Source organism: Aythya ferina (assembly GCF_964211825.1).
Source record: "Aythya ferina genome assembly, chromosome: 15".
Taxonomy (NCBI): Eukaryota; Metazoa; Chordata; class Aves; order Anseriformes; family Anatidae; genus Aythya; species Aythya ferina.
In genome coordinates this window covers 12,891,573-12,916,849 of record NC_140314.1, presented here as the reverse complement: position 1 = coordinate 12,916,849, position 25,277 = coordinate 12,891,573, and the positions used below count along the sequence as shown (strand labels likewise).

The 25,277-nt window shown below is 46.0% G+C and overlaps 1 protein-coding gene across 2 annotated transcripts in view; it reads left to right on the top strand.

Annotated features, from left to right (window-relative positions):
* The window catches only part of PIGQ (phosphatidylinositol glycan anchor biosynthesis class Q), a 34,591-nt gene extending 11,420 nt beyond the window's left edge, over positions 1–23,171 (top strand). For both annotated transcript variants that reach the window (XM_084536344.1, XM_084536343.1), the window contains exons 4-11: positions 480–600; positions 5,780–5,906; positions 6,917–7,070; positions 9,787–9,898; positions 11,684–11,764; positions 12,699–12,813; positions 17,149–17,210; positions 20,894–23,171. In XM_084536344.1, coding sequence (XP_084392470.1) covers positions 480–600; positions 5,780–5,906; positions 6,917–7,070; positions 9,787–9,898; positions 11,684–11,764; positions 12,699–12,813; positions 17,149–17,210; positions 20,894–21,046 — 925 coding nt within the window. In that variant the 3' untranslated portion in view covers positions 21,047–23,171. The remainder of the gene's footprint in view (positions 1–479; positions 601–5,779; positions 5,907–6,916; positions 7,071–9,786; positions 9,899–11,683; positions 11,765–12,698; positions 12,814–17,148; positions 17,211–20,893) is intronic.
* Positions 23,172–25,277: the final 2,106 nt, after the last annotated feature.

Sequence of the window (25,277 nt, the reverse complement as noted above, 5' to 3'; positions counted from 1 at the left end):
ACTCTAGCAGTGAGGGGCAGCTTGGTAGCCCTTCTGGATGTTTATGAACCCAGAAACACAGTTTATTACATTGCTTAGTAGTTCACCTACCACTAGAGGTGGTACTTCTTAGAAAGCTAATCTCAGCATGGGTGCTCCAAGTGACGGTGCCCTTAGTACTGTTAAATTCCCGCTGGGTGTGCACATACACTTTGTTTAACGTTATTTTTCTTTGTAGCTTTAACCCCGCTTTTCACTCCCCTTATTTAAAAAAAGGTTTCATGGTGTGGCAGGCTCGGAGTCACTTGGTGTTTGGCCCTAGAAGTAGCAGCACATCAGTGAAAGTCAAAAGCACTCTGCACCACGTTTCTTTAGTAAATTGTCCCGGTGTTCCTGAGACATGAAAGATGCTATGTAAGTGAAGCCAACAATTGTCATTGAAACTTGAAGTGCTGTCCTTTCTTTTGCTCTAACGTTGTTTCTTTTTATCGTGCATGCAGGAAAGCCAACATCTTTGTCTCTCTGCTGATTGATGTGGCTCTGGGAATACTGCTCATGTCCTGGCTGTACAGAAAGAACCGGATCGGTCACCTTGCTGACACCCTCATCCCTGTGGCTGATGTAAGTCTGGTCAGAGCCATTCCTCTTTCAGCTTCTGTGGGTACTGACCAGCTCGTGATGCCTGAAGTGCCTGTAAGGAGGCAATGCCTTAAACACAAGGATTTCAGAGAGAGTCCTGTCTGAAGTCATGCAAATTAGGTCTCCGCAAGAACAGTGAAATCTTCAAATCAGGCCTCCTGGGGCTGTTCAAAAGGAACACAGCTCTGGCTTGAGTGTGCAGTAAATAGTAATTAGATACTTACTCGAGGATTGTTCCAGCTCCCAAAGTAACAATTATGGCTTGGGCAGAGCCGTGCAGCTGCAGGTTGGAGTGGTTATCAAGTTCACAGAAGTATCGTCAAGTTGCTTTATGGGGCATTTGGGAAAAGAAAGCTGTAACTTGGGTTGAATCTGATAAACTGCTGAAAAGTCAAACCTGATAAGCATGCAGCTGTGCTTGTGAAGAGGAAGTTCATGGGGAAATCCAAAGGTATTCGCTAGTCAGGATGCAAACACCTGAAATCCTAAGAACTCTGGTGTGCAGATGGTAAACAAGGAAAACTTGCTGTGTCCTGTGCTTTTCTCAAACAACTCCTCTTGCCCACTGAGATCCCTCAGCATCAGCATAAATTCATGAAGAACAAGTATGACTCATACTGCCCTGCTTTTCTGGTGGCTCATTTTAAGTGCTTCGCTCCAATATATCTGCGTAGTGGCAGAAAGGAACATATAATGCACTTCGGAGGCTGGAGGCCAGACCATTAATCTAAAGTTAGCTCTGGTTTTAGAGCTTCTGTGTCTTGGGAATACATGTGCAGCCAACGTTGAGCATTGTCATACAGCTGCACAACCTAATCCTTTCTCTGCTCACTTCTCTTTCATTTCTGGGACAGAAAATGAATCTTTCCATTGGTTTCTTTCTGGGAGCTGGAAGACATCCTCTCATCGCTCTTTTTCGGTTTCATGGTTGGGAGGAATTTTATTCTGATTAGAGAATTCCAGCAGCAATTTGTTTTTTACTAATCCTGTCTTTCTTGGGAAGAGATCACAATTCCCTTGACAATGATCTGCTTGGTCCATGTCTAACATTTTCATTGTCACAAGCCATATGTCTCTGATCATTCTTGTACACGCTGTGCTTTCAGAAAATGTGTATGGAGTGTGTATGGAGATCCAGCATAGCTGTGAATCATTATTATTGCTATTTTTGTTGTTTTTCATAGTCAAGCTTAAGGACAGCATGTTTTAAGGAGTGCTGCAGACGTTATTGAGAAGCAACGTTGGGATAGGAAGGACTACATTTCTTCTGCAATACACTTACTCCCGTAGTATTTGAGCTAAAAGCTAAGAATCATTTTGTAAGTCTTATTCCTAAGTCTTCACCCTTGCAGATATTTCAGCTGGAAAAGTTTAAGTTCTCTAAAACTCACCCCGTGGGATTATTCCAAGTGTCCAACTCTCAAAAATCTGATTTCTTAACAAGTCTGTAAAGAAGTGGCTTTTGGCTGTGTTCCCATTTGCACAGGTGGCTCCAGGAGGGGTTCCATCTGCCCGGTGTCTTTGGCAGATGGACGCTCTCTGTGCTCAAGGTGTATCTGATCCCAGCACCTGTCCTGGACAGCCTCGCTTGTGGGAGTTGCTCATTCATTCCTCTTTCAAAAAATTAGCTCACCTGTCACTCCACTTTCATATCGTAGCACCAGTTATTTTCATCACTTCTCCTACGTGTGCTGACTTCATTACCTCAGTGTCACCAAGAGCTGTTTGATTACTTTTCTGTAAGTATAAACTTCCCCTTGTATGGGTGGCCCTGTATGGTTTGTGCCTTTCTTCTCCACAGTATCTCCAAGCTTATCAGTTCAGGCCACTTATAACTCCTCTGACTTTCCAGCTGTACTTTCTTCTTTCAAGCTTATTAGATTGTGGACGTATAATCATTTGGAGTCCTTTTACTGCCTTTGGTAGGCATCGATTTATGTACATTATGTGCAGGCCTTAAAAATGCAGTTTTGAGTGATCCCAAAATATACCAATGACTTCAGCGTGTGGTGTGCAAGCCAGCACCACTTCTTTTCCGGTATGACAGCAAAATCTCCCCTTAGCCATTCAACAGTAGGTTTCCACTTTGCTGCTGAGTGTCCATCTGGTACACATTATTCCCATCACTTGGGCTTTCTCAAGTGCTTGTGCTGCCAAATTCAGTAATGCAAACTTTCCCCTGTGCAGAACAAGTTACTATTCCTTCCCTAAAGCTCCTTGCTACTCTGCTTTTGATGTGCCCTACATCTGATGATGGCATTGACCTTCTTACATCTCTGTATCTGCTAGTAAACAGAACATTATATATATTTTAATAATCTTATCATAATATGTATATATGTACAACCTCATTGTAACCTTATGGATTTGACTGATTTTAACATTGGCAAATTTTTAGCTGTCTGGGGGCTGGAAGCAGAGCTTTTTCTTTTTCTTTTTTTTTTTTTTTTCCTAGTAAACATCCTTCTGGAAGAAAGCAGGTGCAGGTAGATTATTTTGACTCTCAACAATTGCCAGGGTCACAAGCTCAGCCTGCTGACGTGAGGATCAAGCCGTGTTCCCTAGCTGTCATTCGTCATCCCCTGATATAATGGTTCTCAAATCAGCACTTAGCTAGCAATTGTTGATGATGCACAAGACATCATTGACTGCAGCTCCCACTTTCACAGCTTGATGAGCTGTGCTGTGCTGACTGTAATAACAAGTTGCCTTTGTCAGTAAATGAAGCAGATGTGATTCAGACACCTAGGGAGTGACTGGGGAGTAGCTGTATGCAACACGAAGGACTGATTTTGGAGCAGGCTTTAAAAAACAAGAATGGAAAATGTGAATAATCTGCTCTCTGTAGGTGCCCTTACAGCTCCTACCCTCCTCCTTCCGCTTGCTCCCACCAGGCTTCCCAACAGCAGTCCTTGTTTTTGCCTTCCACAAAAATATCCAATTCAAAGTGCTACATTTTTTTCTGTTTTGAGATGAAGAACTGCTTACAAACCCTCCTTTTTATTTTTTCCTCTTTCACCTCTTGCATCCTGGCTGTGTTCTCTTTTCCTTAGGCTGTAATCTCTTTGAAACAAATATTTATCATAGATCATGCCTCCAAACATGTGACTGGAGCTTAGAGATAATTGGATGCAAGTTCCTATTTAGTTACGTTTTCTAATATATAAACAAAGCTAGTAGAGAGGACGCTGCCTGGAAAATATTCTTCGGTGTTACTTTATAAAATCACAGGTAGGTGCCTGGCAGGGAGTGCTTTGGCTCTGCTTTCAGTGCCTTGTGCTAGATGCTTCACTCAGTTTGCACTGCACTTCCCAGTGTCCACGGTGCCTGCCCTCAGTGGGCTGTGTGTGTCTTTCTCCGTGGTTGTCACAGCACCACAAGACACATGGAGACAAGCAAGAAGAACATGGCTGTGAAGATTTCCAGTCTAAAATATTGCCAGCCATGTTAGCTTTAGTCTCTGGTTTGGTGATGTCCTTACACCCCTTTATGAAAGCACTTCCATGTAATTCACTGTGTCTTATTTAGTACCACTGGTCACATTCAGTATGCATGACTGCAACAAGAGGATTAGACTCCCAGTCACCTTTTACGATCCTGCTTGCTATTGATCAGTCCTAAAATATCTGGCTGCAAAATAGCTTGCAAGGTTATGCTTGAGGCCTGTGTTTTGAAATGCTTTGCCCAGCTAAATAGCAGCAAGCCAGGGCACCTTCCCAGGGTTACGTGCCCCTGTCAGAATTTAGTGGTACCACTGGAACTGGAAGCCTTCAGAAGTAGTCAGAGCTGGAAAACAGCCTTGCTGAAGGACTGCTTTCAAGCATTTAAATATTTCATTAAAATCCCCAAATGCTTTTTCCAAGTTACAAATCCAACACTTTAAATATTAAAACCAGTCTATTTATACAGTAGCTAAAAGTTCTCAGTGGTGGAGGTAAGATCTGTGGGTTCAAATCAGTTCTGACTTACTGCAAGATATTTTAAGGGACGTTGAGGCAGAGGGTAAATGAATGAAATAAAGAGGCAATCTTGTTCAGGGGATTTTCGGATAAAGTGAAGATGGAGCTCTGAGTTTTGCCACTACACTAAAAGTAAATGCTTACAAATCCACTTTGCAATGATCCAGATGGTCAATGAAATGTAATCATTTATTGGAAGACATTTCCTCTTAGGGAAACTTTCCCTACAAATGATGGGGAAATGAGGCTATAGCACATCAGCCTCAGGTAGCATGTGTTGACTCTTATGCACACTTATTTACTCACAATCTGTGTTCATGTGGGACAGTGGGTGAGGTCACTTCTTCCAGGTATGTTCCCCACCTCTTTGCTGCCTCCAGCACTCTCTGAGGAGCAGAGCCGAACCATCTTCTGCCCTGCCTACTGCAGTCAAAGCAGTGTGGTGTAGAGAGAAAATCAGTAAATAATTTGGGATTAAATCACTAGAAATCGAGAGTCAAAGCCCTCTGTGATTTGGGAACAAACTCCATCAGCATTGTTCTCAGTGATTCAGAAGGCTTCTTTTTTACTGGGATGCCATGGGTATCCCTCTGAAGCCTACAAGTGAGACAAGACAGTGGTTTACCACAGAGTAGAAAGCAAGCTAGTTTGTATATGAAGCACGTTTACATAATTGTGTTTTCTAGCCTGCCGTAAACTCATACAGGTTATTTCATTGTAAAATTTTCCTGTTTTGTCCATGAGCACACAGCCATCCTGCCCTGTTACAGATCCTGGCTGCTTTCCCCATACTGAGATTGCTCTCTCAGTTCTGACTTTTCAGTTTTCCATCCAATTAAATTCGTTTGTACACCAGCATTTGCCATCTATTTCAAGAATACTTATTACACGAAGAAATCAGACTACAAGTCTACCAAACACATCCATGAACAAACCCTAGGCTCATGTTCCCAGCAGAAACCATTTAAGCAGTTTAGCTCTCTCTGCTGTTACGTTTAGGTTCAGTAAAGAGTCATTTTCCGATAAAGTTGTGTTTCTGAGTTAACTAGTTTTCTATAGTCGTTTGATTTTTTTTCTCCATTGCTTTGAAGGGTGTGGTGAAATAGTTTTTTGTGGGGTAACATGTTCAGTACACTGGACTTGTTTGATGTGGTAGGAATTTATCTCAGGCTGCTTACGTGTTTGCTTCTATGTGTTTGTAGCATGTAGCTGAAGAGCTCCAGGACCTGCTCCAGTGGCTAATGGGAGCACCAGCTGGACTGAAAATGAACCGAGCTTTGGATCAGGTGTTGGGCCGTTTCTTCCTTTACCACATCCATCTTTGGATTAGTAAGTGCAGTTGTTTAACTTTTCAGCCTCCCTTTTCATCTCTTCCCTCCCAAGTGCTTAATGTTTGCCTAGAGGTGAATGAATCAAAATGCACTCCTGCAAGTACAGACTCGTCTGTGAGTCTTCCCGCTGTGGGAACCCAAGCCAAAGTTGGATTCCCACACAAGGAAGTCATGCATATTAAATAAAGTGCTTGTCGTGGTGCTTTGCAAGAAGTGCAAGTCACTATGGATCTTGGTTTCTTGGTGCCATAGGTGGTGAGTGTCCAAGGGAAGGTTTTAGGTCTTATGTAGGCATTGCCCTGTAAGAGGCAGGTGATAGGATAGGGAAGAGAAATGTGTTTTTGGGATGCAAACACAAACCCTGCCCTGCCACTGACTTCAATTTAGTTTTTTAGAGCTTTTCTATGTGTATTCCCTCCTTGAAACACCACACTGCTGTTATCCTTAGTAAGTGTCTTGATAAAGGAAAATAGTCACGATGGGAACAAACTCCTTAGTTATTATACTGACGTAGTCTACTTGACATTCAAGTAAGTGACTTTACTCCACTTCAGTGATGAAAGCTGCTGTGTGTCTCTAGACTGTTTTATTTTACAAAATTCATTTGGGATGGTTTCTGTGGGAATAAGAAGAAAAGAGAGATCACTTCAGTAAAGCTTGACATGTGCAGTTAAAAATGTAATCAGGAACCTGGACACAAATTTAAAAAGGTAAGCTCTGTGTGGAGCAAGGTGACTGCTCTGCTCAATCTGAGCACATCCTTGCCTTCCTCACAGAGCTGCCACACCTGAACACAAACCCAGGGGAAAAGAGAGCAGTTTTTTGTCCTCCTAAGCAGAAGATGGCCATCTAAAGGAACTTTCCAGTTTCACTTCTATATTTTTGTGGCTATGATTTCTGGAGCAATGTTTGAACAGAGGGGAGAAACCAGACGGGGAGAAAATCAGTCCTTTGAGACTGTCATCATAAAATGTATCAGTCAAACACTGACCCTGCAATGTCCACTAGGCTACATTCACCTGATGTCCCCATTCATTGAGATGATCCTCTGGTATGTCGGTCTGTCGGCTTGTCTGGGCCTGACCGTGGCTCTCTGCATCCTCTCTGACATCGTTGCCCTTCTGACCTTCCACATCTACTGCTTCTATGTCTATGGAGCAAGGTGAGTTGATCTCACTTGGTTGTGTGTTGGGTATGTTTGTGGAGAAAGTCTGATGGACATTCAGGGCCTATCGTTATTTTGTGGAGCACTGCACCTAACAGCTGTCTGCTGCGGCAGCTATTGATTACCGATGGAGTCAAAGCCTCTTGCTAAAACCAGATGGACACTCAATATACAGAAAGCATTAGCAAAAAGCAGGGACTGGGGGTACCTGGGGCCACTGTGGCTTGATTCCTCACCAAAGAATCCACAAAACCTAAACCTTGATATATCAAGTCTATGAGACAATGAATCATCTGATCCCAGGCCCAGCTATGATACTAGGTACATTCAGTCCTGCTGTAGTTCTCTTGAATTCACAGCTTAAGCCAGAAATTAATCTGTTGCTTTCTTTTATGCATGTAGAAATGATAGCCACAGCAGTGCAAGCAATCTATCTTTCAGTTCTCGTTTTATTCTTAAATATTTACTTATTGTTTTAGTGATCTGGAAAAATAGAACTACGTGACAGGTAGAGGGCAAGTTCACCCTATCCTTTTGATTCAACCTCTCCTAATATTCTTCAGTGGCACTCTACTCAGTGTTTTTTCAGGGAACTAGAAGAGAGGAGGAAAAAAGGGGAATGCTTGTTCTTCCGGAGAAACCCATAAGTCCCTATCTCTGCCTGGCTTCAGGGATTCTTGTCTGGACTGTGGAGCCCAGGTGGCAGCTTTGGGGTTACAGCAGGACTGTGACACCATCCGGGTGGCATTGTCTGGGCCTACTGGAGGGCCTTACTAGGGAGCTAGGCAGGGGCTCTGGGGGAGCGTGTGGCTTTGGGGCACCTCCTGTGCTGGGCACGTTGGGGTTACTGTGCAAGCAGTGCCTGCTGCCATGCTCTGTTCCTGCCCTCCGTTAAAAAGTGCTGCAGCAAGGCATCACACAGGCCGCTGGAGAATAGCTGCTCTTGCCAAGGAGACGAGATAGAAGGTAATGAATAATGGAACCTTTGGCTTATAAAGTACAGAACTGCTGTTGTTCCTCCCCAGGCTCTGAGCAGAGGGCTCCGCATTGCAAACAGCAGAAATAGAAGCACTTCAGTTACATGTAGTTTAGGGATATGAATTGGTTCTGTTGTGAGCGTAGGGCTTACACCCAAAATCAGTCATGTCAGTAAAGCAGAGTTTCTTCCCAACACCTCTAGTTCACTAGAATTTCTGTTTTGGGCTGTGAAAAGTGCCCTTGGTCCTTTCCAATTGTGAGTGGAAACAGGAAAAGCATTTTCTTTGCTGATTGCTTTCCCATCATGAGCTGCAGGGAGCCCGTCTACCAGCCTGGGCTGTGTGTTAGAAGCGTAGAGCAGCTGTACGTTACCTTGCTGCTGGCACCAAACTGTCCCTGCTGTGCTTGGTGTCCCCACAGAGAGTCAGGAGCGGGTACCAGTCGCCCACACCAGCACAGCCACTGCAGCACCTTCGTGCAGCTGGCGGAACAAATGCTGGCTCAGGTGCTGCTGAGGTCTGAGCTCCACCTCTGAAACAACCCATGCAGTGAGACGAGAGCGGGCATGTGTGTGCAGGCAGCAGTGAAGGCAGAGCAGGTCCATCAGGTCCACACACCTGGTGTCGTGCTGGGGCATGCGGGCGGTGGGCAGCCTGCATCCCAGCCGTGTCAGGTGTGCGCCAGCGAGCTGGAGGAGTGCTCCCGGCACCCTCTGGCCCCGAGATGAGAGCGCTGAGCTGTGCCTGCCAGCCCGGGCACCCTGCCAGTTCCTTGAAGCAGTTGGTGTTCCTCAAACCAGATTCCTCGCTGGGGTAAGACTCCTCACCGCTGCTTTCACAACGCTGTCTTGAAGGCTCAGCAGCCTCCGCACTTGAAGTAGGCTGGGTGACCGGTCTGGCTGCTGGAGCTCAGGCTCTGATCTGCCCCACGGGTTGGTTCTGTCCCCGTTCCTCACAGCCCTGTATGTCAGACACTGCTGCCCAGGGTTCTTGGTGACTCTTCTCCCTTCCAGGGGCTCTTTCTTCCTCTGTGTTGTTCTGTAGATGACTCTATTTCCCACCTCTTACCAACCCAAGCATCTCTCACCATTGCCCTTCTCCTTGGAGAGCTCTGAGTGTCGCAGCACCGAGTGAAACAGCCTTAAAGGACGCGGTAGGGGTGCCACCAGCTGTTTAGTGGATTTCTTCCCACTCTTGTGGATGAAGGTGCAAGGGCTCCAGTCCCCTCCTTTGCCTCTCTGCTGCAGAGGTAAAATGGAATTGTACTGATGCAAGTGTGAAGGACAGGGCCTTGGCCACCCCAGCTGCGGGAAGGGCAGGTCTGAACCCTACAGACTGAGGTGTGCGTGGGGAAACCACCTTGCTGCTCCTCCTGCTGCGGGAAGGGCAGTGGCATGGGGCTGTCGGTGGCTGCTGCTCGTAGTGTCTGCCCTCCTGCAGCGCTCACCACTGCACGTATGCCAACCTCTTCCCCAGGAGCAGAAATCCAGAGACTTGCCATAGACAGTGGGCATGGCGAGGGGGTTGCCTTCCAGCGGTCCGGAGCTGCCTGCAGCAGCCAAGGGTCAGCCCCGGGACAGCCCAGCGAGTGGTTAGCATTTTATCTGAGTCTTCCCCAGGTGGATTTCTCCTGCCACCCCGAGCTGCGTGGTGCAGTGAGTGAGTGGGCACAGGGGTGCAGTGATGATGGCTCGGGAACTCGCAGCTCTAACGCGCAACATCTTCTCTTTGCCCAGGCTCTACTGCCTGAAGATTTACGGCCTGTCATCTCTCTGGCGCTTGTTCCGTGGGAAGAAGTGGAACGTCCTCCGGCAGCGGGTGGATTCCTGCTCCTATGACTTGGACCAGGTAGTGCTGCAGCACCGGGGGCTCGCTGCAGGGCACCGCCTGCAGGCAATGCGGTCCTGCTCTGCTTTGGGTAATATTGAGAGGGAGGCCATGGGAGGCTCCGTGGTGCCCAAAACGAGCACATTGTGCAGCGCTGCATCCCCTTCAAGCAGACGCTGGGCCCTGCAGCACCCCTGCACTCTGCACGCTCAGGTTTGCCCTGCTGAGCTTCGCTGGGTGCTGCGGATTCTTGTGGCTCTTGGAGCACAGGATTGGGTACGGGGAAGGAGGCAAGTTAAGAAGTGGTGCCCAGCAGTGTTGCCGTAGGAACAGACTCGCCAGCGTTTCTATTAAAAGGCCCCGTTTCATTCACACTGTGCTGGATCCTGGCCCACACGTTCTCGCTCAAACAGCAGAGGCAGGTTTTTTTTTGTCAAACACTGTAATCTCTATTGAAATTCTGAAATGCCATATGAAAGTTCAGCAGAGCCTGTCTGCGCCACACCTGCTGTTGCAAACATTGCTAAAATAATAAAATAATATTTGGTAACTTCCAGGGCCAGTGCCTCTCTGTTGCAACAGATAAGCTTGAGCTTCTGGCACTGCAGTGGGGGAGCTAATTTTCTTTTCTTTGGTGCAAGAAAAGCAAGAGCCTCTGTGTCAGGCTGACTGTTTACGCCAGGGTTCTGCCCTGTGTGCTTTGAGGAGAATTGGTTTGGCACTGCAGGCTTCATCCTGCTGCTCCGGAGGCCAGTGGGAATTCTGTCATTGGCCTGAGTGGGACGAGGCACTCAAAGCTGACCTTAAAAGACTTCTGGAGATGCTAAGCAACTGCAGTGCAGTGACAGAGGAGGCGAGAAGCAACTGCTGTGAGGAGGATGGGTTGGACTGCGATCTATTTCTGGTTACATGCATAAAGCTGGGATGTTGATCCACCTCTGTGACAGGAGTGTCTGGGTTATTTGCTTTCATAACATGCCGTGGCCATGTTCTCTTCCTGCAGAAATGGCAGTGCCCTGTGTTCCTGTGGCCTCTCTGTTCTGGAAGCTGTGACTAAGAACTGAAGAGTCAGATCTTTATTTGTCATAAATCCATATTTCTCCACTGATTCTAGCTGGAATTAATTAGACTTCAGCCAGCTGGGCCAGCCCAAAATGGAAATAACTTGTTCTGTGGGCAGTGGAGCTAATGACACCTGCTTTCCTATGGATTTTTCTCCTTTATATAGTCTAAATATTGCACCCCCCACTCAGTAACTCTAACTTATTTCCCACTGAGCAGGATACTGAAGTCCTGTGGCCGCTGTGGAGCTGCAAACATGCAAACTGGGCAGCCAGCTGCTGCCTGTGGGAATGGTTATCTACCCAGCTCTCCTGAAACAAGGAGGAACAAAAATACTTCTCAAACGTCTATAACATTCCCTACCCTTCCACCTTTTTATGGTAAAAACTGACTGGTGGCTTTAAAACTTAAAGGGGTAGAGGACGGACAAACAGCATGGTCACATAAGCCCTGTTTCCTAAGGAAGCCAGACTAAAATAGGAAATATTGGGCATTGTCTATAAAGGAAGAGTGCTGTCAGGATCCAGCTTGTTTGTCTTTCCAAACGTAGTCACAGGGAAGATAGCCTCAAAAAAAGGCCCAAAAAGAGAAGTAATACTGAAAATATTCAAGGTAACAGAATTATTCAAATAGGGAATACAAATAAGTTAAGAATCTTGCAATCTGTCATTGTTTCACCATTTCCTATTTTTATTTTATTTTGCCATTGCTTTACTAATGATTGTTTGTTTCTTTTTCCCCCAGTTATTTATTGGCACATTGCTATTTACAATCCTCCTGTTCCTCCTGCCTACAACTGCACTGTATTATTTGGTGTTTACCCTGGTAAGATTTCATCCCTGAAGCTAATGGTATTATGTCTTCTGAGGTCTTTTTTTGTCTTTTTTTTTTTTTTTTTTTAATGCTTCCTTGTCATTTACTGTCATCCACAAAGAGAATCCAAGATTTATCTGAGTGTACAGGAAGGGTTCTCACACAACCCATGTAGGCCAAGCAAGTGGAATTCAGGATACGTGTCTGTGTTTCTCCAAAGGGAATTCCCAGCAAATCCAGGTCAGCAGGACATGCTGTTCCCCCGCTTTCCTTCACCCAGAAGTTATTTTTAATCTTTCCATGCCATGTCTGGGGTGACGACCCCTCTAGTTTGATCCAGAATAACTTCTTCAAGAAGTTAACCTTCTGTGTTAAATGCTGTCAGCCAGGCTTTGCTTGGAGGATTGGACTTCTTTATTTTTCCTTTCTTCCCCCAATACAACCAGTCCTATCTGCAGCCTGCCTGAAGCAAAATTTTCCACAGACAGAGGCCTTCACATGATTTCAACATCTTTTATGAGCTCTCTCTTCTCAGATGAGCTTGACAGCAAAAATAAATGCTGTCTGACAAAAGGAGGTGCTTTAGTCAGGGGACACAAAGCACTAAGCAGAAAGCTCATTTTTGACTGCTTTGCTTTTGCTTAAATGCTCTACACGAGGTTTCTTCAAGCAGAAATTAGCTACTTCAGCTCATTGCTGGAGAGTGGGAAATTTGCATTCACTGATGGAGTTCACTAGAAATGGAAGCCTGAATTCTCCCTCTTAGGCTCTGACAGTTGAAAGTTGAGATGGTCAAAGAACATCATGCAGGGCCTGTCTAGACATCAGACCCACCTTGGGATGCTTTAGATTACACACAATGTCAGACTGCAGATTAACTCATGGGTTTTCAAGGGTTACATCTCCTGTTTCTCTGAGATTTGCTTATTAAACTGTTTTTCTGTAGCTCCGTTTGCTGGTGGTGATCGTGCAAGGCCTGATACACTTGCTAGTTGATCTGGTTGACTCTCTGCCTCTTTATTCGATCATCCTTCGGCTCTGCAGATCCTACAGACTTGCAGGTAAGTCCTTCAGCACTAGATAAGCAAAAGGTCACGGATTTTGCATTATGCATTTCATTCTGATGGAATGGATAGCTTCTAAATAGAAAGATGCAGAGGGCTGGGAAAGAACCCAAGGCATAAGTCATTCTGTTGTCCATACTGTTAAATAGCTCCTGCAAGAGCACGATGAGAATGTCAGTGGAAAAACATTTGATGCTGAATCAGAATCACGAGCACTTTTACAAAGCCTGTGATAACGAAAAGTGACACCCAAGCAAACACCATTCAAATCAGTTATTTATTTTTTTTAATTTCAGTTCTAGTGTATTAGGCCAGGTAAAACATCTGCGAGGTAAACAAGCTGTTAACCTGGTGTGTTTTGGTTATGAAACAAATGGCAAAAATACTTGGGAAGTCTGCTCTTTCAGTGGGCTGGATTGACAGAGAATGTGAATCACTGGAGCTCCAGTTCTCGGCTGACTTTACAAACTGAAGTCCTGAACTGAGATGTTTGGTTCAACTTCAGAGGTCTGGGGAGGTTTCAGACAATCCTTCCCTTTTTGAGATTAACCTATCATCATTTTTAAACTATTTATCATTTCTCACCTTTTGACAACAAGCCATGGTTAGTATCAGAGTAAGGGATCATTTTGAATTGTATTTCACTGTCAGTAGATAGAGTTGATCCAGTTAAAACCAGGCCAGTCTAAATCATTATCTTCCATCCATTTAAAGAGCATGCAGTGGGAATTTTAAAAAACAAGAAAAAGCTTTATCATCATCAAAAGAAAGCTAGTCATCAAAAGTAAAGGAAGCCTAAGGGAACTGGTAACAGCCCTGTATGTTGTAGTGGTGCCAGGTTTGATTTTGGGAAGGTAGAGCTGAGTGATGTTACCAAGGCTGTTGTTTTTCCATGCGTGCTTTCTGCATGTTCCTATGAATTTCCTACTAGAAGCTTCTTAGCCTTTCAGAGCTGCTTTTGGAGAACAGGAAATGCTGCTGAAGAAAACTGATCCGGTAGACAGCAGGTCATAGTTTAGAAGGAGATCTTGATGCCTCTGAGAGTTGTAAGCCCCTATATTCTCATCAGTCTGGGGTTACTTCTCAGTTTTAGCCAGCCACCCTTTGCAGGGTGATAAGCCTCCACCCAGGTAGAGGATTGTCTGCTCAGTTTTTTGTTACCAAACTTTTGCTGCTGGCTATTTGTTTGTTTCTCTTAAACACTTTAAGAAAGAGAACACTGCAATACCATGCTGTCTGCTAGATGAAGAGGCATCTCTGAGAATTTCTGCAGCCTGCACCAGAATATAAAACAGAATTGGAATGGTGACAGATGGAGCAGTTGAATCAAATTCAAAGGACTTTAGAGAGTACACATCACTTGATGTCCCCAATGCTTAGATTTTGCCTCCCTTTTCAGACTCACATTAGAAGTCTTCTGGTGTATGTTACGGCTGCTGATTTTACAAGCACCATCAACATGGTTCTACCAAAACAAATGAATAGCTTTTCCTATCAGCAAGGGTTTGGCGCATTGTTTAAGTTCATCTCAGTTCAGTGCTGGCATCCGGACTCTAAGTTCCTTGACTCAGCCTCTGAATTAACAAAATCTGATATTGATGAAGCCTGGGCCAAGGTAGATGTACAATCTAAATCCACACACCAGAAATTAAATCCGTATTTTCTTTCCCCTCATGATGTGAAATTCTTTGGATTTGAAAAAATTACTGTAGCTACATCAAAGCTGATGTCCTCTGTGCAAGAGTTCTGACTGCCAGTGTCAGCTCGAGGGATGACACGGTGGTTGGGATGGATACAGTGTGATGCTGATTTAGAGTGTGAAGTAAGGCGTAGCAATGAGGTCCAGGCTTCCCAGGCTGCCCCACACCCAAGTCAGCAATGCACTGTTTGACTGTGAACAGGTCATTTCAGTACTTCTCTGTCACTCTCACCCAGTGTTGATTCACATCACAAACTTTGGGGCAAGCTCTGGCACTCTCAGGATGGTTCTGTAGGTCCTGTCTGAGTGCTGCCTCCATAATAACAGGAACACAAACAAGCACTGAGCTTGCTCTACTGCACTGTCATGTGAAACAAAACAAATGGGGTCATGTCCTTACCTCTCTTGTGCTATTGGTGATGGCTGTGTACAAAAAATGCTGAACCGTGAGCTCTGGAACTGGCTAGCAATTTCAGAGGATAGCTGAGGGTTCTTCTCTGCTGGAGAAGAGAAGATCTGGAGTAAGATCTTCCTGCTCTGTCTGTGAAATTAATTGCTCAGAGGCTTCTGAGCATTATAGCTTATAGGTTATTCTAAAATAAATCTGTATTTTCATATATAAAGTTTAAGACTCTTGATCAATTAAATAATCAGAGAATCACAGAATGGCTGAGGTCGGCAGGGACCTCTGAAGATCACCCAGTCCAAGCCCCCTGCAGAGCAGGATCACCTAGAGCACGTTGTGCAGGACGGCATCCAGACAGGTTTTGAGTATCTCCAGAAAAGGAGACTGCACACCCTATCTGGGCAACCTGTCCCAGTGCCCTGTCACCTGCCCAGTAAGGAAGTGCCCCCTCATATTCAGACGTACCTTCCTGTGCTTAAATCAAGAGACTGTTAGTTTGCACAGAATCATTAAGGTTGGAAAAGCCCTCCAAGATCGTGTGGTCCAACCATCCCCCAACCACCACTATCACCCATATGTCCCCAAGCACCACGTCCAGCCTTTCCTTGAACACCCCCAGGGACGGTGACCCGACCACCTCCCTGGGCAACCCGTCCCAGTGCCTGCCTGCTCTTTCTGAGCAGAAATGTCTCCTCATTGCCAACCTGAACCTCCCCTGGCACAAATTGAGGCCACTCCCTCTGGTCCTATCACTGGTTATCTGTGAGCAGAGGCCGACCCCCAGCTCCCCACCCCTTCCTTTCAGGTAGCTGTAGAGCAATGAGGTCTCCCCTGAGCCTCCTCTTCTCCAGACTAAGATCTGTGGAAGGGGTGTGTGTGGCCATGACGTAGAGAAATGGCATTTGCTGGTTTAATGGACTGGTCTTAGAACAAGCCTGCAGAGTGCTAGGCCACCCACCTGAAACTTCAGTGCCCGCTTGTTTCCCTCTCTCACAAATTGCCTGCCTGAAGACAAGTTCCTGGAATGCCTCAGACACCTCCTCTTAGCCAGAACTCAATGAATCACTTTGAAGACTTTTTCTCTTCCAGCACATTTACTTGTTGAGACCCAGGGTACTCCAACATCTTTTTGAAGCCCGTGTTTCGGTATAACCCAGCAAAACAGAGGTAATTCCTCTCTGCCCTGTACAAAGAAGGCATTGTGATTTGGGAAGAGCTCTCTGCTAGACAAGAGCATTCGCTCCCTAAAGGACAAATAAAACCATATAATTTCAGTTAATTCAAAGCTGAAGGGAAGAAAGAATTAATTTTTTTTAATGTGCAAGGGTCAGATAGATACTGTAGTGACAGTGCCTACGCAGATGAAGAGCTTTGTTTCTGTTTGTGCTCCTGAGTCACTGTTTGATCTGTGGCAGCTCGCTGCATTGCTCTGCCTCATCTTCTCACCTGTAGAAAGGAATGACAGGGGCACGCTTGGCTGGTGCAGGTATGCTGAAGATGGATTGGTTTTATTTCTGTGATTTGTCATCTTTCAAAGAAAAACGCCTCTTCAGATGTAATGGTTACCTTTCTTTGAAGGATTTCATTCAGTGTTCATGTGCAATATGTCACCACTGGAAACCGAAATGTTTATTTATCTTTAAAGTATTGGGACTCTAGCAAGTCCAAAAGGGAATATAAAAGTGGCAGGTTTGATGGGCTTAGTAGTGTGTTAAAAACATACGAATTCTGGTTCTAATAGGTAGTGGGTGCTTTGAAATGTTTATAATGCCTGTAGGCCAGCCACTTTCCTCCCTTAGTCTGAAAGATTTGCAGACATGCCGTATCCCCCATGAGTGAAAATTAATGGTGATCTCTGCCTCCTGTTCCCATGAAGTTCCCATCCTGATGGAAGTTTGGGAACAGAGGCTGATTACTGCAGACCCTGTCATCATCAGTGCTGGCTGGCTGATTCTGGGCTTTGTGCTTTCTTCAGTACTGTATTTTAAGCCTGGAAGTCAGAGGGCTGGTTTTAACAGAGCTGAGAGAAACATCCTTTATCATTACATGTGAAACCATTTTAGAGAGAATCTGTGTTTCCTGTTGAAAATGGGTAAGGGTTCGCAAATCAAGAAAGGTGGAAAACTCCAGTTCTAGGAAATCAGTGCTCAGCCAACAGAGCTGAACAGCAAATAGCATGGGCTTTTCTCTAGCCTGGACTTGGTTTCTTTGTTCTGCTTCTTTTCAGCTGGTGTGAAGTTCAGAGTCCTGGAACAGCAGGATGGAAAACCTCTTCGACTCCTTATGCAGGTGAGTAAAACCATTCAGATTGAAAGACAGTGAAGGGCTGGGAAAAGATTTTCCTTTCCAGATGTGTTGAAAAGTCATAGCTGTTCTGTGATGCAGTCAGGATGAGTACATGGGTGAGCGAAGAGAGGGAAGGGCCTCCTGTTACTCTCCTGAGTTGACTCTGGCAAGGTGTGTAGGAAAAGGTTACCTGCACTTTTGTAACACTGCATTTCCATGCTCTGTCGCCAGATATAATAAAGCAAAATTTTTCTGAAAAGAAATGATGTGATGGTAGCATTGGAGTTGTCATTATGCTTTCATGAGTGATTGTGAAACTCCTATTTCTTGACTTTGCAGGACTACTCCTGTATCACAACATGACTTTTCTTGCTCTTTGCTTCCTACGAGGAAAGTCTGAGAGGCAGCATATAGAATTTATAAAAAACATTTGCACACTGGTGGAACGCGTGGGAAGGAATTAACCATGGCTTCCCAGCTCTTTTGCTTTTTCCATCAGCGATCCAGTCCTCGCCCTATTTCAGCATAGGTCAGATCTGCACAGAACTGGCACATCATCTAGCAGTGATTCAAAAGGGAATCCCTTCCACAGATGTCTTCTGGAGCAAAACTAGCATTTTCAGGGCATTCTGTCTTCCCACTTCCTTAGTTCCAGTAGGACAGTGGTGTACGAACCAGAATCTATCATTCTCCGTGCCCAGAAGAGTCCGTAAAAAGGAAACTGTGGACACCAGTGGTGAGGCACAGGAGCAGCTGAGCAGACAGTTTGGCACCAGCGTGTTTGTGAGCCAAGGTAGATGGCTTCTCCAGAGGAAAAATATCAGGCCTTAGATAGAGAGCAGAGGCAGTGAGTCATATGAATATGATGAATTTTCCTTGGACCACTGCAGAAAGATCCTTTTGCTATCTAGAATATAGCATAAGTCATCATTTCAAGATTTGGAAGTGCTTTAGTGGATGTCTCTTTTGGCCTTCTGTTCAAATAATAATGAGCACAGCATCAGTAAAGGCACTTTTTTTGTTCTCTTTGTGCTGGTGGAAATGAAAAATGAGCTTATGTCAGAAATTCTGCTGAATATACCACTTTATGATAGGTCTTTTGAGAGGAAAATCTAAAAAGCCTATTTTTAAGTGACATGCTAAGATTCTTATGTATGGTACATGCTGATGCTCCTTTCTATACTTTGCACCGTGGCTTTGTCCCCTCCCCATATGGTGGCTCTGTAGAAGCATGCGTGATGGCAGTAGGGTCATATGCATGTAACTGTGCCCCAAATGATTTAAGCTACAGGTGACTGATACATTCACAGCTGCCCTCTGGGGCACTGGTAATGGATTAGAAATCAATAATGCTGGTTTTGAGCATTCATGTTCAGCTTGTGGTTCAGCCAGGGGATTATTTTGACTTTTAAGGTAGTGTCGCTGGAATGCAAAGTCCAGGCATAGGCAGGCAGAGGGTAGGGGATGACATTTCCATCCCAAATGCTACTTAATTTCTCCAGGAGTTCTTACGTAGTTCAGTATTTTCTTTAGTGTTTAAAATCATTCATTTTGGTACACAAGAAGAAATATTTCTGGCAGCATAGCTCAGCTGACTGATAGCCCAGCGAGAAGACACGACGTGTTTAATTCATCTGTATATCTTCTGCCAGAAATGTCATCTTTCACAGCAGTTGCTTTGAAAAGGGTTAAGCAAAAGAGGAAAGGAAAAGGGAACAGTTCCGTCATGAAACAAGGGGAGCACATTATATCAGGATATAATATAAATTAATATAAGGATATAATATAAATTTGAACTGTAGTAATTGCATAAAAGGACCTCGTATTGCCACTTCACTAATAACCATTTGCTTTTGTTTTGGTTGTTTCCATTTATAATAGGAGAGACAGAAATATATATTGCACTGGGCTTAAATTTCCTGTTACTTCTCAGTAGGCAAGTGTTACCACTCAGCATCATCACTGCCTAGAGATGATTTTCAAGGATAAACATGTCCAAACCTTCCAGCCCACATTGCTAATAGCCAGGGGCAGGTACACCGTGCATCTCCCTCATACAGCAGCAGTTCCTGTCCTCCTCCAGTATGTTCTCACTTACAAAATACTGTTTTGTGTAGAGTTGATGAAATAAGCAGAAATAGTTACTCAAGTTTTACTGGTTATAGTGGTGGTGTGTTTTTTAATTGGAGCAGGGGAAGGTTTCTTTGGTCTTTTTTTTTTTTAAGCTGTCTGTGACCACGATGTGATTAGGTTGGTTACAGTCATGCGTAACATCCAATAAATGCTGTGGTCAGTCCTTGGCCATAAGGCTGTGGAGTGTGTTTGAAATATGAGCTGCGGTAGTTTGGGTTACACATACCTCAGGTGGGATGAGCTCAGCTCTTGGGTTTCTGGTACAAATGTTCATTTTGATGGCATTCAGAACCAGCTTTCTGTGCATCTGTTTGAATCTGTCCCACAGCTGGACCCCACTGGCTCTTCTTTGGCTTCTCTCAGCCTCTGTGAGCTGCTGCTACGACTTTTTTTTTCCCTAAACTTCTTAGGGATGCTTCTGCACACAAGCATTTTCTCCTTGTCCTTCAACAGTATTGTACTTCGAAACAGTAAAGACTTGGCAAAGGTCTCCGAGACCAATTCTAGTGAACTCTTTGCTTAATTGCTGTTTTCTGGAGCTCCATCTCTTAGTTTATCCTTCCCCTCTTCTTGAACACCAGATAGGTGAAGCAAACTGGGGGTGTAAGCAAACTCCCAGAAATCTGGTCACTCTTCAGTGGGCAAAGGAAATACTCAGCTTCTGACAAAGTAGTGACTGTGTGTGTTTTTTTGCTGCCTCTATCCTTTTCGTGTCTGGATTTTCTACCACAAATTGTAGTCTCTTTCTTCTTTCACTCATCTGCATGGTTTGTTCCAGCATAAGTGGACCCTTTCACTAGAGGAGGACATCCTTCCATGTGCTTCTGTTGCCCCTTCTCCAGCTAACAGATCTGTCTGACTCCCCCATCTTCCAAAAGACCAACACAGCAATTTTGTAACTGCAGTCAGAGGCTACGAGCTTACGTAGGTAGGGACTGCAGGCGGATCGTTTTCGGGATGGTGATTGAAATCAAATCGAAAACTGTGAATTCAGCCAAAGAGACTTAATTTTGAATGGTAATGAGCAGCCCTTTGTGTGGTCTGTGTACTGCTCTGCTAGAAGACGATTCCACCACGTGTTGAATAAGTGATACCAGGTTCAGCTCAAAGTGTAGCTGTGGGCCAAGGGCTTAGCGGCTTGAAGTAGTAGGCCAGTAAAAGAGATGGCTGAAGTGACACATTATAGTTCTTACAAGTCTTAGTACATCCCCAAAGGAGCATTGCATCTCTCCAACCACTGCAGCCCCTTAACAAGGTGACAGCCCCACACCCTTGTAAACTGAGCAGCACTCTCAAATCCTTCAGATGTTCGCATCTGCTTCTCTGCTCGGAAATTATTTGAGTAATACTCCTTGCCAAGCTGGATTTGTTAGTGTTCAAGGCTAAATAGATGTGACCAGCCTGGAAGGGAGTTTGGCATTTTGTGAGTAGTGGTGTTGATGTTCCAACAGAGGCTGGTTCTACACCAAAGTCACACTTGCCTGCCTCTACTGCCTGCACCTCCTGCTTCAACGCATTTTCATTGTTGCTGTCCCTCTTTCTCCTCCTCCTAGATCAACCCTCTGTCGTATGGCAGCGTGGTACAGACATACAGGCTGCCTACGTACAGCTGTTACCCTAAGGATTCCTGGACATCCCTCTGCAAGAAGCTGTTCCTTGGAGAGCTGATCTACCCTTGGAAGCACAAAGGAGAGAAGCAGGACTAAGCAAAGCAGAAGAGCCAGGACCGAAAGGCTTGGTCAGAAAAACGCATTGATTCCTAATGCTTTTGGACCAAAGGTATCTCAGAGCCAACAGCTGCTGGATCCCTTTAATTAGATGTTGTTAATGTGGGAGGGGCTGAATTCTTAAAGGCAAGTATTTTTAAACATTGTTCTTCAACTTTCCCCTTCCCCTACACTACGTTTGAGCTGGTTTGGTTTGCAGGCTGTTCCTTGTTAATGCAGTGTTATCCTACCCGAGATGTCTGCCTGCTGGCACCAGGGGCTAATGATTTTTTTTCTGATGCAAAAGGTGAAACCCATCAGTGCCTCATGGACCAGCATTTAGTGTAATCAAGGAAGTACCTCTTGGATGGTTTCACGCTGTATATATCTTTCCATGTCGCATGAACCAGCCCTTCAGGTGGTTCAAAGTCACAATGTTGAGGTACATTCTACCAAAGGGTATTTTGGACCTTTTATGCTTCAGCATTCAAGCCAGCTGATCAAAGTGAACACGGAGGATTGGCTTTTAGAGTCACACACTGAAAATTGTACAGTGGGATTATTCAGGTTCAGGGGATATTTATTCCTTTCCTTTTGGTTGGGCTTGGATTTCCCCCCCCCCCAGCCCAGTGCAGCACCGAAGCAGGTATGAGCATAGAAACAATGGGACTGAAGCCCCAAAAACATAGACTGTGGTTCATTTGTGCCTACATGAAACGCAGAGGATCTCATCGACATTTTTCAAAAGCAGATCTGGGGAGAGCTGAGCCCTGAGCTGACACCAGGACTGGAAGTGCAGGGCGCACAGCCTCAAACCCCAGCCTGCCCAGGCTGACACGGCAGCGAGCCGTGGTAGCAGAGAGCTCAGGGCCCTGCCAAGGCTCAGGGCTTCTTTCTCAGTCGCAGTCCAAGGCAAACACAGCTTTGCTGAGTCCGGCTCCGGCTGCGGTGTCTGCCAGAGGACTGCAGCAGCCCGGCTTGGTATGCAGCTCAAGCAGCGCTGGGAAGCGTGTGCTGGGTTCCCTTGCAGGGTCAGTACATCTCCCTGTTTCTCAGGGCCCAGATGAGAACCTCTTCTTGTGCTGCCTCATCTTTTGCACTTTCTGGTGGTCAAAGAGTTTTTGTAGTGATTTCAGATGAGGTATTTAAAGCCACTTCTTTCCCTGTAGCCGTAGACACATTTGTCTCAGGAGGATTTTCCTGCTTTGGATGCTACCTCTGCAGTGCAGCAGTGACTGGCTTTGCTGCATCCTGTTCTGACTGCGTGCTTATTTTGACATCTGTTCCCCTTCCCAGTGAGTCTTCTCTTCCCTGTCCTGGGGAGAGTGCTTCTGTGTACAAGAGTGCGATGTCCCGCTGTGTACTTTGCTGTTGTGCAGACAGTTTTATACCGTCGTTACCTGAAAGTACACAGACTCTGGGTCTGCGAGCTCCTCCTGCCCTGACTGAAACCGATGTAGTGTCACGGCACCCTGCTGCTGCTTTGCACTCCCCAAATGGCTGCATTAAATGGTGTGCTAGATCCTTTCCTCTTTTCCTCTGCCCCAGAAGGCTCTGTTTGTCTAAGGGCACAGAGGACAGAGGAGGAGGATGTGTGTGCTGTGGCGGTCTGCACCTCCACTCGCAGGTTAAGAATTTCCTTCCCCAGCCCCGTGTCTCGTCTGTGTGCCTGGAGACAGCGCAGCAGAGCAGGATTACAGCCCCAGGAATGTTGGCTGCTTTACAGCGTCCCTGGCAGGTACATTTCGTTTGTCTGTAGCTGCTGACAGCCTCTGGCACTGCAGCCACTGCCTCTGCAGTCACAGCTTGATGGAAGGAAAATGCAGCTCTGTAGGCAAGTGTTTGGTCCAGACATTCCTTAGCAGGCAAGCACAGAAGCTGCCGAGGTCTGGCAGTTTTCTTAAGGGCATGGTGAAGGAAGGCAGCACTGCACAGGCACTGCTACCAAAAGGTGATGATGTGGTTCCTTTGTCCAGGGCCCTGGTGGCAAAAAGCCCCTCCACCACTGTTGCCACCTCTGGCTCTGGATGGGCCATCACTAGCTGCAGAAACTGCAGAGATTCTTGTTGTTCTTTAACAATCAGTGCTTAAAACTCCTGTACAAATACAGCATCTTCTTTTGGAACTCTGTTGTCTGAGTATTTCTTCCACCCCAGGTTTGAGTAGGTGCAGGCTGTGGGTCTGAGAAATGGTTTGTGCTTCAGCTAAGTCACCGTCCTGGAGAGCCAGCCTTACCTGCCACTCAGCAGGGCAGGTTTACATTTCACCTCCTCTTGTGTTTCCATTGGAGTAATTCAACAATTTTCCCCCTGCTTCCTCCCATGCCTGCATGGTTTGGCTTACGAACTGCTGAGGGCCACTTTATTATTTTTGGTACTGTGGAAATAATGTTCCTAATATCCTGGCTTTTGAAATTTCTCTGTAAGACAAAACAGCTCATGATGGTCCTGATCCTGGCTGTCCTTTGGGATCGAGTGACCTGAACGCATCAGGGACAGCACAAAACAGCAAACGTGACCTTCCTATTGGGAACCTGCCAAGCGTGTCAGACTTTCCAGCACTGGGTCTGTTCGCTAGCGTCTGGTACTGACTCTGGGGGTGATGAGATATCAAAGGGACAAAAAGCTTCTCCACAAACTGGAGCCTGAATCTTCTGTGGCCTCAAGTACCCAGCTGGAAGTACCAGCCCCCGGTGGGGACAATTCTCCAGTGTTGGGCAGAGCTGGTGCCGGAGCTGTCCTGCTGCCTCTGGTGCTCGCCGTTCTCCTTGCCTGTGATGGTGTCCGAGGCTGCGAGTTCCTTCTGCTGGATATTTGCCACGTCTCTGTTCTTCCTTTCCAGTCGCTGATGTGAACTGGCCTTCCCCCACCCTTTTCCGATTCTGCGCGGAGACATTACAGCGACTTAGCAGACATCCTGCTCAGGAACATCTGACCTTACGGCATCTCTAATGAGAAGGTGGGATCAGCATCGTCTGCTACAGCAGTGCAGGCTGGCATTTCCCTGGGGGAGAGGCTGCTGATAAGGTTATGGCACTCATTTATTGTGCCACAACTTAGAGCAGGCAGCAAGCCGTCTTTGCCAAGCATCATTCAAAGACTGTAATCTTGCAGGGTTTTTTATAATACTGCATTTCCTTAGCATTATTATTATTCCTTTTACCTTTTGTTTCCCAGTGCTGGCACAACATCTGATGTGCCTCTTTACATAGGCATGATTTTTGCGAAGGAAAATGTAACTCACTGCACATAAAACTCCATCCTAGACAGTTCTGCCTCTGAGAAATACTTTCCTTTCCTAACCAGAATAGCCTGTGACGATGCTGAAAGGAAATCTCGGTAATTACACTGCACCAAAGACTCTGTTTATGGTTTTGGGAGGCTTCCCTCATCCTGCAGCTAGACTGTGCTTTATTCTCCTGGCACATACAAATACATCGTCAGACCCACGGAAAACGAGCATCGCACGTACGTATAACCCACACGTGGGCTCCCACGCAGCAGCTAGCAGGGAGCAGAGCAGTGCAGCACGCAGAGAGCCCTGGAGCCAGCGGGAGGGCAGGGCATGGTGACTCCCGCTTGGCTCTTGCACCCAAAGGAGCCGTGTCAGCCTCACTGGCATTGTGCAACTCCACAATTAAAATTGACACCTGGCACAGAGGCATGTGGGTCCTAAGCTCTGAGAACACCTTGCTTAGCCTGGGAGCAGCTCCTCGGCTCCAGCTGCACCAGGAGCGGTGTCTCCAGTGCGAGCCAGGCCCTGGGCTTTAGGGACGGGGCAGTCTGTCTGCCTGCCCAAGCTGCTCTAATTTCACAGAGGATCCACAAGGGTAGGCAGGTTTCTTCTGTTTAATAGTGTGAAATGAAAGCAGGCAAATCTCCTGTTTGTCATCACGCAGATAATGAGTTGGTTTCCTCCTGCCATGTGTTGCCTGATCCCAGCGCTGCGACAACACCTTCTTCCTTATCTCAAGCCCTTACTGATTTACCCTGTGCCCAGACCTGGTGATTACACCGTTGTGAATCACAGGGTAGCTGAGGCTGGAATGGGGCTGTGGACCTGGTCCAACGCCCCTGCTCAGACAGGGCCACCTGCAGTGGGTTGCCCAGGACTATGTCCAGATGGATTTGGGTATCTCCTGGGAAGGAGACCCCAAAACCTCCCCGTGCAACCTGTGCCAGTGCTCAGTCACCACGAATAAGTGTTCCTGATGTTTAGACCATTTCATGTG